Genomic DNA, 13,062 nt, shown 5'->3' with positions numbered 1-13,062 from the left:
ACTCTCTTTCCCCTCCCAGTTATTTTTTTCCCACTCGGATGACGATGACTCAGGACTTTCTTCTTTTTCCAAAATGGAAATATTTGCATGGTTTTTTTTTTTGTCTGAGTATGAAGCTTGACTCTCCTGACATTTTCCACCACTGCCCTTCTGCCTGTGCCCTTTTCATCATAGCACTTGTCTTGGTTTTAATAATATATTATTAGTGTCTGTCTCCCTAACTAGATAGATATTAAGCTTCAGAAGGGCAAGGACCATGCCTGTTTTGTTCACATCTTTATTCCCATTACATGCAGGTGGCTACATGGTACTCCCTGAATGGTAAGTGAACACATGAATGAACAAAACTTCCACATCATTTACAGGTGGCAAGCAGATCCCTAATTCATTAGCTCAGATTATTGCTCGTGACATGATCATTTTTTGAAAAAGTTACAAAACCGTGAGGACTAGGTCCACTAAAATATATATATCAATACTAGCTAATTTCAAATGAGCCATTACAAGTAGTCAACAATCATTTTTCACCTCAGGTTAATTTTCTGACACATCCCTCTTATAACCTCTTACTTAGGAGATCTTATCTCCTGTTTTGTTGAGTAGATAGTGATCAACTAGTTTGAGCTCTCTCATCTATTTTCTCTTCATTGCAAAGTAATTTATTCTCTAGGGGTACTCTCTAATCTCCACTTTCAACATGGAAGGCATAGCAGTCTCTGTTTTCCCCAGATACTCTGGGATCTTGCTTCCTTAATTGCCCCCTTCTATCTATAGCAACTATAATCTCTTCCATTTATCCCTTTCCCTTCTGTCCTCAGATATTCATTCATTCAAGAAATATTTATTAAACACTTACTAAACACTTTGTATTGTTTTTAGGCTCTTTGAATACATCAATGAGTAAATGTTCATGGAATTTATATAGGAGTGGAGGGAGACAGACAGCAAACACGTATGTAGAGTTTTTAAGATTTAAGGAGAGAAATAAACCAGGGGAGGAGTTTAGGAAGGGTGGTCCTGAGAGTCTTCACTCGGAAGGTAACAGAGCCTTGAAGGAAGTGAGGGAACAAGTCTCACGAGTATCTGGGTGTTACGGGCTGAATTGTGTCCCCCCTCAAATTCATATGTTCAAGTCCTTACCCCCAGTACCTCCGAATGTAACCTTATTTGGAGAGAAGACTTTCAAAGAGATTAAGTTGAAATGGGGGTGGTAATGAGGGTTATGATTTGGCCCACGTGGAAGCAGGAAAACCAGTGAAAAGTGTTTTTATATAGGAAAGACTGATGTGCTGGGTTAACTATAGCTGATAAAATGAAGATGGAGAATTGTGTTTTGAATTTAGCAACGGTGGCCACAGCTAGAGCAGTTTGGTGGAGTTGTGTGCCCCAAAGCCCGACTGTAGTGTGTTTGACAAGGAGAGAAGAGGAATTAAAGACAAGGAGTTCAGAGTTTCGCTGTACTGAGCAACAATGAAATGTGGGAGGTGGAAGGCGAAGTGGGGGGTTTTGCTTCTTTTGCTTTTGGACACAAGAAATTAAGAGCATGTCTGTATGCCGGTATCTTAAAAAAAAAAAACTTCAGAATTCTGATGGGGTCATAGCCTCCCAGCTATAGCTGCCCAACCAGTCTTCTAATCTTTGGTGCTCTTCTTTTGAAAACACTGCTGAAGAATCCACAGAAGTTGGTTGTTCCTAAACCACAACTCTTATCACTTCACTCAAAAATCTTCACGGTGTCCTTAACTGCATGAAAAGTTCGAAAGCCTTAGCCGAACATTCAAATCTTCTCCAGTTTGGCCTTTTGCGGTTTTAACTCTTTCTTTGCTCTATAGTGAGGTACAAAGCATGGCAGACCAGGATCAGAAGGCTTGGATGAAAGTCACGGTTCTGTAAATAACTAGCTATGTGACTTTAGAAAAATGACGTAAGTGCACCGGCCCAGGGCTCCTTCTCCTTTATAATGAGGAAGGGGCGTGTCGGATAGACTGGATCACGTAGGTCACCGGCATCTCTAACCAGCCGTAATTCTCAACACCGTCGCGGAAAACGCAGGATCGTCTCCTCAACTCACGTTACCCCTTCCACTTTCAGGAACTACACGTTTTGTGCGGTCACTCATTTTCCCTGCTCTTCTTTTGCCTATCCAAAAGAACCAGGTTTTACAGCGGTAACCCCTTGAAGGTCGGCCGCCTCCCCGCCACCAGGGACTAGCCTCCCACTCTTCCTTTCACTCGGGACTTTCCTCTCCACATTCAGAATCCGCCACGTATTAAGTGCCGCTTCCAACCAATCAAGAAGAAGTTATCTCAGACTTTTGAGGGGCATCGGCTTCCACCACTGATCTTCAAGTGTTCTCTAGCGCCTCGCTTTGAGGGGCGAGGCCAACCAGCACAATGGCCAATCTGCTCTGGGGAAAGGTATTCTGGGAACTGCGGAGCTCATCAATCAGGTAAGAAGGTTGCCGGGAGGCGCGTTTCTCATTGGTAACCGCGTCCGGAAGAGGGCCGGGCCTCGGGCTAAGGAAATACAATTTGATTGGCAGGCGTGCTGTTGACAACCAGGGAAAGCCCACCTTCTCCAACAGGACTAGCCTGGGAGCCCAGAGTGGCAGAGGCCGCAGCCAATCAAAGAGCAGATGCGCGGAACGTTTGCTCAATGGGCGATGTCCGAGGGAGGCTGTCACTCAGGTGGCGGTGGCTGAGGCCGGGCTAAGACGTGGCCTGAGAAACGCGGCTGGACGTCCTGACCGTCGGAGCGGCGGCTGAGGTCCCTAGCACGTCCTCGCCCTTGTCCGGGGCTCCGAGCGGCGGGAGAGGCGGGCGCCGGCGGCTGCACCTCCATGCCCGCGCGCGGGGCGGGCCGCTGATGGAGCGCGCCGCCCGCCCGGGGTCGCTGGCACGGGCGCTGCTGCTGCTGCTCCTGCTGCTGCTGCTACCACCGCTGCAGCTGGGGCTCGTGACGGGGACGGTGGCCGCGCGGCGCGCTTCCGACTTCCCCGCATCGACAGTGGAGGCGGCGTTCGGCCTGGGGGCCGCGGCCGCTCCAACTTCGGCCGTGCGGGTGCAGGCGGCGGGCGCCGTGACTGCGGCGGAGGTGACGGTAGAGGACGCCGAGGCGCTGCCGGCGGCCGCGGGGGAGCAGGAGCCGCGGGAGCCGGAACCGGATGACGAGGCCGATCTTCGGCCGTGCCGCAGGTGAGGGGCGCGGGCAGAGCACCCGGACCGCTGACCCCGGGAGTCTACTTGTTTATGCGCGTGCGCCGCGGAGGATCTGGTGGCCGCGGTCCCCCCTCGGCCACGGCCTCTCGCTGGCGGAGGACTGCTGCTAACCTGGGGGAGAACGCGGGGCCGCCTTGCCAGCCCCTGGACCGGAGACTGGCCTCGCTCCGCTCCCCGGCGCCCGATTCTAGCTCCCAGGCGCAAGCAGCATCCTCCAAGGTACCTGGAGGATGCTCGGAGAATGGAGGTCGAGGTGGGAGAGAAACGTCACTTTCCCTCTTGCATTGCTTTCGAGCTTTACTAGTACCCCAAGGGACTTACAGACCCCATTTTTTTTCTTTCGTGAATAACCTTATGTCTGTGCTGGTGTGACAGCTGTTTGGGGAAAGGACTTCACAAAGAGATTTCAACGTTTCCCTTTAAACATATCCCTGTAGTGCCCACGGACCAGGGTTGAGGTCAGTATTTCTGTAATTGAGTTCTGCGGAACACCTGCATCAGAAGCACCTGGGGATGCTGGTTAACTGTACAGTTTTCTAAGTCCGACTCCAGATTTACTGAATTAGACTTTCTCAGGGTAAGAACCTGGAATCTGCAAATTTAACACGCACTCCAGACAATTCTTGAACACACTAAAGTTTAGGAGCTATGGGTGTGTTCTTGAATTTTGGTAGTTCTTTGATATTTATAGGGTTTACTATATAAACATTTAATATAGGGCTGTCTTGGTTGAGTTGCTTCATCTCCTTAAAAACGTTATTTCAAGATACATGTTTTAAAGCACTTTTCAAAGTCTGGACACAAATGTAAGGCATTTTAATGGTAAAATATTTTGCAGATGACTAATCTTAGCACACCCAGGGGGAAAGTGATTTAATAAATGGAATGATAACAGGAGCATCAGATAAATTAATCCAGAATCTGGATTAGAATGTATTGTAAATTTACAATGTGGTAATTACTAGATTATGACAAATGAGGTTTAATTTTTCAGTTAAATATCAGAACCTTGAGATTTTGCCTGGAGACTACCATAACTAGGATACGTACTAAAATTCTAGAAGCACCCCTTGAATGTTTATATGCAGATGTTTTTAAAGTGGCAAACGTCTGGCAAAATTTTCATAGGTTTTGCTAATGAGTTAGCTATTCAGAAAGAGTGTTTTTGTTTCTCTTAAAGAAACTTCTGAAGCACTTGCTCAAAGTAAGTTACATGAAGTAGAGAAACATGTTTCATTTTTCTTAAAATACACATCCACTGCAGCAGGTATTTATTGGCACTTAAGAGGCCCCCAGGATGCCCTGGGGTTACAGAGGTTAGGCAGATAGCCCCTGTCCTCCAAGAGGAAGTGCAGTTCAGCAGTGAGGATTAAATAAGGGGACCCATAATGACTGTACAGGGCAGAAGCCATGCAAATTACGTGCCATCAGTGTCCCAGGGTTTTTGTAGTGTTCAGTGGGTGGGGTACCCAGGTGAGGTAGAAGAGAAGATGAGAAAATGTTGTGGCAGAATGAGTTGTTTCCTGAAAAGTGGGTAGAACTGTGATGGGCAGAGGCTGGACTTGAGGAGACAGCAAGAGGTGCAAAAGCTGGGAAGTATGTTTAGGGAACATTATTTTGTTTGTATGCATCTGTGTGCGTGTGTGTGTGTGTGTGTGTGTGTGTGTGTGTGTGTGTGTGAGACCTGTGCGTACGAGAGAGATACAGACATATGTGTGCTGGGCAGCGAGGGATAGAAGATAAGGCTAGAAAAATAGGTTGGGGCACATTGTGTGTATACAGCCATATGCTAGTAACATCGTCATCACTTGGGAACATGTTAGAAATCCAGAATCAGGCACCGCCCAGATCCACTGAAAGAGTATCTGCGTTTTAACAAGATCAGCGTCAATTCACATACACACTACAGTTTGAGAAGTCTTGGTGTAGAGTATCTCGAATGCCAGACCTGATTGAAGTTTGTGCTTAAGGAATATTTCTCCAGCAATGCTGTGTACTGAAAACTTGAGGAAAGGATACCAAAAGGAGCGTGTTATAGCGGTGCCGATGAGAGGTGTACTACTGTCCAGTGGATATAGAACAGAAGGGGTAGATTTGAGAGATCGGAAGCAGAACCTTGGTTCCTGGCAAATGAATTGATTCCTCCTCCCTGGGTACCGCCGTCTGAAGATGGAGAACAGGGTGGCTAAAAGGTGAGAGCACAGGTGGGAAAGTGGAAAGATTTAGGGGAGCAGGGAGGAAAAGGTAAGGGGTTTGGTGTTGGACGTGGTGACTTGGAGGTGCTGGCAGGACATCCAGAGGGAGAGATTAGGTAGGAAACAAGCGACTGCAGTTGGAGAGATGTCAGGGCAAATGGTTGAAACTGTGTGAAGAGGAGACTCATGATAAAAAGATCACGAAATGCCTTATGTTTTAGAGAAGATGAGCCAGCAAAGGAGACAAAGATACAGCTGGCTAGGCTGGAGGCGTAGGGTGAGGACTGAGAAGATGAGGGATTTGGGATGAGCACAGTTATAGGAGTTAAAGAGTCATCCTTTTGGGGAATTCCCTGGTGGTCCAGTGGTTAGGACTCTGCGCTTCCACTGCCCAAGCCACGCTCTGCAGCAAAAAAAAAAAAAAAAAAAAAGATTCATCCTTTTTGGCTCCACTTCCTTAGTCCCTCACTGTTAAACCTGATGGGACCTCTGCCTCTGATCTTTATACATTCAGAGGGTGGGAGCCTATACAGACAGGCTGAAAAAGAAAGGAATAGAAGAGGAGGCGAAGGTAGTTGGCAAGCAAGAGGACCACTTCTTTCTCAGAAAGAAGAGTGAAAATAGAGGAATTTTGCCTGCCAGAGAGTAAGTGATCTTTGGCAAACAGAATTGGCTGGGAAGAGATAGGCCAGGGTTTAAGGGTCTTCCTGGTAACTTAAGATAGTGTGGAAAGTTTGAGAAATCTTTTTTTTTTTTTTTTTTTGCGGTACGTGGGCCTCTCACTGCTGTGGCCTCTCCCGTTGCGGGGCACAGGCTCCGGACGCGCAGGCTCAGCGGCCATGGCTCACGGGCCCAGCCGCTCCGCAGCATGTGGGATCTTCCCGGACCGGGGCACGAACCCGTGTCCCCTGCATCGGCAGGCAGACTCTTTCACTGCACCACCAGGGAAGCCCGAGAAATCTTGAGTAAGTAGATTGGCAGAATCAACAAGAGATAAGTATGCAATGTTTGTAAAACTTTTGTTGTTAAGTGCTCTTCAGAAAAAAGTAAAAAAAAGAGAATATCAGTTCTATAATAATAGACCAATATCCTGTTTATTTAAAGAAGGAAGATTAGGGGAACAAATTTGGATTAACCAAGCCTTTATTGCAAACAGCTGTGAAAAACCATGGTCCTTGCAAAACTTTTTAAAAGAGGGAGATGGGGAATGAAGGTCTTTGTTTTTGCATGTTGTCTTTTGATGCCAAGAAGCAGAATGAGTCTCGCTAGTTTATTTTTTTTTTTATCTTGTTGAAATTTTCATTGGTTTCAGTCTAAATGCTTACTCTGCATCTCAAACATGTTGAATGAGTGAGTAAACTACTTTTTTCCCCTTTAAAAAGTAGCTAAAATAAACTTGTTTTTCTGGTAGCAGTCTTGTCAGTGCTTGTCCTGTTAAATATTACGTTTAGTTGAAATTTAAATGAGATGGTCAGTGCAGAAAATTGGGAAGAAAGTCAAAATCTCACCTCACTGTTCGGTTTTATGCACGCACATTGGCATAAGTTGTGAGTTACCAGTTTTCCGACTTCAGCACAAATAACAAGCTGCAAGGTGTCACTTGGGGTTCTTGTGATGGGATGAGCATCTTCATATTGACATCTGACAGCCCCGGAAGTTGTAAAGCACTAGTTTTAACTATGACACTAATTTGTAAAATATGTGTTCCTTTTGCCTCTGAGTTCCCTCTAACAAAAGTATTACTAAATTTGACATTCATCTAATGGTGCTTCTTTAATTTGTGCACCTGTAAACTGAAATTTTTGGATTTAATGAGTTGTAACCTGAAAATACTTTGCAAATGTAAGATGATTTAATTTTATTTATTTATTTATTTATTTATTTATTTATTTATTTATTTTGCGGGGGGGGTACACGGGCCTCTCACTGCTGTGGCCTCTCCCGTTGCAGAGCACAGGCTCCGGACGCACAGGCTCAGCAGCCATGGCTCACGGGCCCAGCCGCTCCGTGGCATGTGGGATCCTCCCGGACCGGGGCACGAACCCGCGTCCCCCGCATCAGCAGGCAGACTCTCAACCACTGCCCCACCAGGGAAGCCCCTTTATTTATTTTTTATACAGCAGGTTCTTATTAGTTATCTATATTATACATATTAGTGTATATATGTCAGTTCATCCCACCACCCGCCCCCGCCCCTGCCCCCTGCCACTTTCCCCCCCTTGGTGTCCAGACGTTTGTTCTCTACATCGGTGTCTCTATTTCTGCCTTGCAAACCAGTTCATCTGTACCATATTTCTAGATTCCACATATATGCGTTAATATATGATATTTGTTTTTCTCTTTCTGACTTCACTCTGTATGACAGTCTCTAGGTCCATCCACGTCTCTACAAATGACCAAGTTTCGTTCCTTTTTATGGCTGAGTAATATTCCATTGTATATATATACCACATCTTCTTTATCCATTCATCTGTCGATGGGCATAGAGCATGCTTCCATGACCTGGCTATTGTAAATAGTGCTGCAGTGAACATTGGGGTGCGTGTGTCTTTTTTTTTTTGTTTGTGGTACGTGGGCCTCTCACTGTTGTGGCCTCTCCCGTTGTGGAGCACAGGCTCCGGATGCGCAGGCTCAGCGGCCATGGCTCAGGGGCCCAGCTGCTCCGCGGCATGTGGGATCTTCCCAGACCGGGGCACAAACCCGTGTCCCCTGCATCGGCAGGCGGACTCTCAACCACTGCGCCACCAGGGAAGCCCTGCATGTGTCTTTTTGAACTATGATTTTCTCAGGGTATATGCCCAGTAGTGAGATTGCTGGGTCATATGGTAATTCTATTTTTAGTTTTTTAAGGAACCTCCATACTGTTCTCCATAGAATTCCCTTTTATTTCTTTCTCCTCTCTGTCCTTTTACAAATTGATCTGATCTGAATCAGTGGTACAGAAATCTGTGGTCTTCCTCAGATCTTCAGATTCATAATCAAGTCTTTTTTTTTTTAAACTAAAATGACTATTGAATAATAGAGTCTTAGGATACACTGTTGAAGGGGAACTCAGTTATCTGCTCACTTTTCTGACCCCAGACTTTTAAATTTGACTACAAATCACACTGAAGAAAGAATTTGTGCATAAGTATCAAGGCAGGCTGTAAGCCAAAATAAACATGCTTTAGGTGAGTAATGGATTAGCCTACCTGTCTATAATTGTCTTTTTTTAAAAAATTTTTTTAAGTTTTTGGCTGCGTTGGGTCTCCATTGCTGTGCATGGGCTCTTCTCTAGTTGCTGCGAGTGGGGTCTACTCTTTGTTGCGGTGCCGTGGCTTCTCTTGTTGCGGAGCACGGGCTCTAGGTGCACGGGCTTCAGTAGTTGTGGCTTGCGGGCTCTAGAGCACAGGCTCAGTAGTTGTGGCTCACGGGCTCTAGAGCGCAGGTTCAGTAGTTGTGGCACATGGGCTTAGCTGCTCCGCGGCATGTGGGCTCTTCCTGGACCAGGGATCGAACTCATGTCCCCTGCATTGGTAGGCAGATTCTTAACCACTGCGCCACCAGGGAAGCCCCTATAATTGTCTTTTTAGCTTAACTGACACCTGGACTCTGGATATGATATGTGACAGGATTGAGGAAATGGTTCTGTATTCACACTCCTGGGCGCAGAAGGCGACCTGTCTTTATCAGCTGCTGTGAGCTGTGGCTTCCACATGTTCCTTCATTTCCTAAATACTGCCTGGAAACTCCATCTGCTTTTTTTCCTTTTTTTGTAAGAGAGGAGCTGCCTGTACATTTTTATTACAAAACGTTTTAAAATACAGAAAGGAGAGCTGGTAGGTTTCAGAACTAAATGTGAGAGGGGAGATTAATTTTTAATTTTTTTCACGCTGCTCTGTCACTAACCATTTTATTTAAAAGGTTTCCTAGGATAAAGCAGAAAAAGTGCTTTGAAAAATGTTTTAATCTAACTGGAAAATGATATCTGCCGCTCTCATGTGGTTTATAACATTGAAAACTTAGATTGTATTTCTTTAAGGTTTAGGTGATATGTCAAAGTTATATAGTTAGTACGTTTCGGCACTATGTTTGGATTTGGGGCATGGCTAGTCTTGTGACAGGTTTAAATAAAGGAAGTTTGATTGGAAGATTTACTTAGTAGGTGAGGACTAAGAAGTAAAGTACAATTAGTACGTTTGTTTTTCAACAAGAATCTGTGCTTCCTTGAGTGACAGCATGTATTTTAGGAAGAGGATTCTTGGTTACATCAAAAGAGCAGATTTAACCCAATCACATTTTTAACTTTGTGACTTCTTTTTCCCCACAACAGGAAATGTACAATTTTAAAATAAGCAGTTGTTACTGTAGAAACCATTTAATTGATACAATGTTCTACTGTCACCTGCGTCTGTTTCACCTGGGAAATTTATACAGGCATTAAGACCCCTTCAAAGTTACTGTATGAAGGAATTCAGCATTTACTTATCAGACTCGGATAAACTTAATTGTAAACAGCCAGGTATTCTGGGTGACAGAAGTCAGAGCAAACAAAATTTTTTTTAAAATTGGGTATCCATTGTGGCCTAAGGTCATTTCTGCTCGGTTAAGGGCAAAATCAAAGCAGTAGCAGGATATGTGGCATCTTGATGAGACTCCTGGGAGGAATAAAAGCTGCACATTATAGTAATATAGGAGTTGCCACTTACGCAGACATATGGCTAACAGAACGATAGAGTTAAAAACCCTGAAGTTTAGGCTTCAGAATTCTGTCCAGAACCTCTTCTTCTGGTGCCTTAGGCAAGTGCATCTTTTCACATCTTTCTTAGCTTCTTTTTTGTTTTTGTTTTATGTGAATAGTAGTATCTGCCCTAGCAAGAGTTATTCATTCAACCAACATTTATTGCATTTGATTAGGGGCTCTGCACTGTTAGGTGCTGAGGGTAGATAAATGGGCCCCTGGGCTGTCCTGGAGTTCCAGGTCTGAGAGGGAGATACATGTGTTAGAGAATTAGCTGTACTAGAATGGATGAAAAGTGACATAAGAAGAGTTTGAGAGTGAAGAGAATGGAGACGTCAAGTGAGTGAGTCCTTGAAAGTGAAGTGTCAAGGACAGTCTCAGCTGCAGGGATGACGTGAGCAAGGGCTCAGAGTAGTGGTTTCTGAGCCAGGGCTCCTAGACCCCTATGCACCTGCCTATGCGGGATCCATGAGATCGCCCTTATTTTCCAAATAACCTAATGGAAACTGGACATTCACTGAGGAGAAGGCTAATTAAAAAGTCAAGTTTCTCAGTTTTGAACTGGAATTATACCAAACTTAATTAGTAATTTTAGCTACTTCTTTCCAGAAGCCTTGAATATTTTGATTGGTACTTAAATAGTTCCTCTAAAGATGGGGGGAATTCATTAGAAGTGATGTTTTAGGGGCACATGAAATCATTGAAGACATGCGACAAAAACCAAATTAACAAGGGAACTTTGTTCAAAAGGTTAGAAACCTAGGTTATGCCAGATTAGTGCTATACCAAGCAGTGTGGCCTTATTCACTGGGCGCAGGGAACTTCGGAAGTTTATCAGATCTCTATTATAGAAACAAAGCTGTTGGGAAAAAAACAAAAAAGCAGTCGGGAGAGCAAGGGGGACGAGACCAGGGGCAGAAAGTCTTTTTTTTTTTTTAATTAATTAATTTATTTATTTATTATTTTTGGCTGCATTGGGTCTTCATTGCTGCACGCGGGCTTTCTGTAGTTGCGGCGAGCGGGGGCTACTCTTTGTTATGGCGTGCAGGCTTCTCATTGTGGTGGCTTCTCTTGTTGTGGAGCATGGGCTCTAGAGCGCAGGCTTAGTAGTTGTGGCGCACGGGCTTAGTTGCTCTGCGGCACGTGGGATCTTCCCGGACCAGGGATCGAAACCGTGTCCCCTGCATTGGCAGGCGGATTCCCAACCACTGAGACACCAGGGAAGCCTGGCAGAAAGTCTTTCTGAAGATATTCTAATGAGACATGTGAATCTGTTGTAGGACAAGGGCAGTGAGACTGAAGAAGAATGAAAAGATTTAAAGGAAGCTATAGAAGTAGAGCCCAGAGTACATGACTGTTGTCTAAATGTAGAGCAAGGGTGGATCTGATTTCTGATTTAGATGTTCAGTGATGGGATGGATGCAGAAAGCTGGGAGAGGGAAGGGAAGTTTTCTGAAGGCTTTGTGGTGATGTCTTGCTGAAAATGCAGAGATAGTGTTCTTATATATACATAAGACATACGCATATTTTACTGTTGGATTTTTTCTTTGTTTTGAAAATGAAAGAAGTTTACTGTTCTTCTCTGTATATACCTCTAGCACAAGTTACAACATATTCAGAAAAAATACAGCTTTTGTATTTGGTTATAAGTAGCTGTCAGATTACACATAGAGTAAGCAGCGGGCTTTGGATAAAGCTGGAACTCCTCGGCCCGCTTGTTAGAGATTGAGAGCTGTCGGGATGGCAGGTGAGGAGGGGCAAGGACTGGGCCAGAATGGGAGGCAGCAGTGTCCCAGCTGCCACTGCAGGGATGCCTGACGAAGGGATGAACCTGGCCATCGGATAAGGTCATTGCAAACCTTTCTTGAGAGGATCTTTGAAGAATGGGGTTATGGGTGAGAGAAGGGTGCTTGCTGTTGAATCATTGAAACAAATGCCTTTGTAAACCGAAGCAATGTGTTAAGTGAGAGAAGTTTCAAAAGGGTTTGCTGACAGAGTTGATCAATAGACCGTCTTCATCCAGGTAATGGATTATTTTTTTTACTCCTAGGCAATAGCCCTTTGAGATAAATCACTCTTTGCCAGACTGACCTTATCCTGAGACTCACCTCAGGTACTTGTTAAGCTGTCGTCTCCCAACCCTGTTCTGGGGAGGGGACCTGTGAACCTTTACTGGTTGTTTCTTTTTTGTTTTTTTTTTTTGCGGTATGTGGGCCTCTCACTGTTGTGGCCTCTCCCGTTGCGGAGCACAGGCTCCGGATGCGCAGGCTCAGCGGCCATGGCTCACGGGCCCAGTCACTCCGCGGCATGTGGGATCCTCCCGGACCGGGGCACGAACCCGCGTCCCCTGCATCGGCAGGCGGACTCTCAACCACTGCGCCACCAGGGAAGCCCTACCTTTACTGGTTTTTAACAAGCACTCCAGATTATTTTGATAATCAGGCAAATTTGAGTTATGCTGAGCTGAGTGAAATAGTCCTGTTTTACCCATGAAAAAGCAATTCGAATGGAGCCGTGAGCAGAACAAGAGCAGAGCCATGGGGCTGGGCACACAGGGCTGACTTCAAAGCTCTGATTCTTTCCACAGGAAATGCTGCTTCTGCAGTTCCTTTGATCTTTAAATACGTTAAGAGTTTTTCATCTTGCTCATAGAAACCTCCAAATAGGGTGAGTGGATCGTGGGGAGATAAAGGGCCTTAGATTCTCCCTGATTTTGGGTGGGGGGCGGTGGCAGGCTCATTATTCAGCTCTCACTGATGTTTGTTCTAAATGCCATATCTTATTGCCACCTCTGACTGTCCTGCATACACCCTGAGGACTTTGTTTTTCAACAGAGCCTGTCTCCTTCATGCTTCTCTCTCCAAGAATGTGATACGGTCTGACAGTCTAAATCGTTACATATCTCCTTGGCCGAGTGGTGCTGCCCAGT

General features: G+C 45.3%; 1 protein-coding gene across 2 annotated transcripts in view; it reads left to right on the top strand.

Annotated features, from left to right (window-relative positions):
- Positions 1-2,865: 2,865 nt before the first annotated feature.
- The window catches only part of EIF2AK3 (eukaryotic translation initiation factor 2 alpha kinase 3), a gene marked incomplete at its 5' end in the record, with an annotated part of 68,108 nt that continues 57,911 nt past the window's right edge, over positions 2,866-13,062 (top strand). For both annotated transcript variants that reach the window (XM_082672139.1, XM_082672141.1), the window contains one exon: positions 2,866-3,194. In XM_082672139.1, the coding sequence (XP_082528265.1) occupies positions 2,866-3,194 (329 nt within the window). The remainder of the gene's footprint in view (positions 3,195-13,062) is intronic.

Source organism: Grampus griseus (genome assembly GCF_964374135.1).
Source record: "Grampus griseus genome assembly, chromosome: 15".
Lineage (NCBI taxonomy): Eukaryota > Metazoa > Chordata > Mammalia > Artiodactyla > Delphinidae > Grampus > Grampus griseus.
The sequence above is the reverse complement of the archived record's forward strand: the minus strand, read 5'-3'. Positions and strand labels throughout refer to the sequence as shown.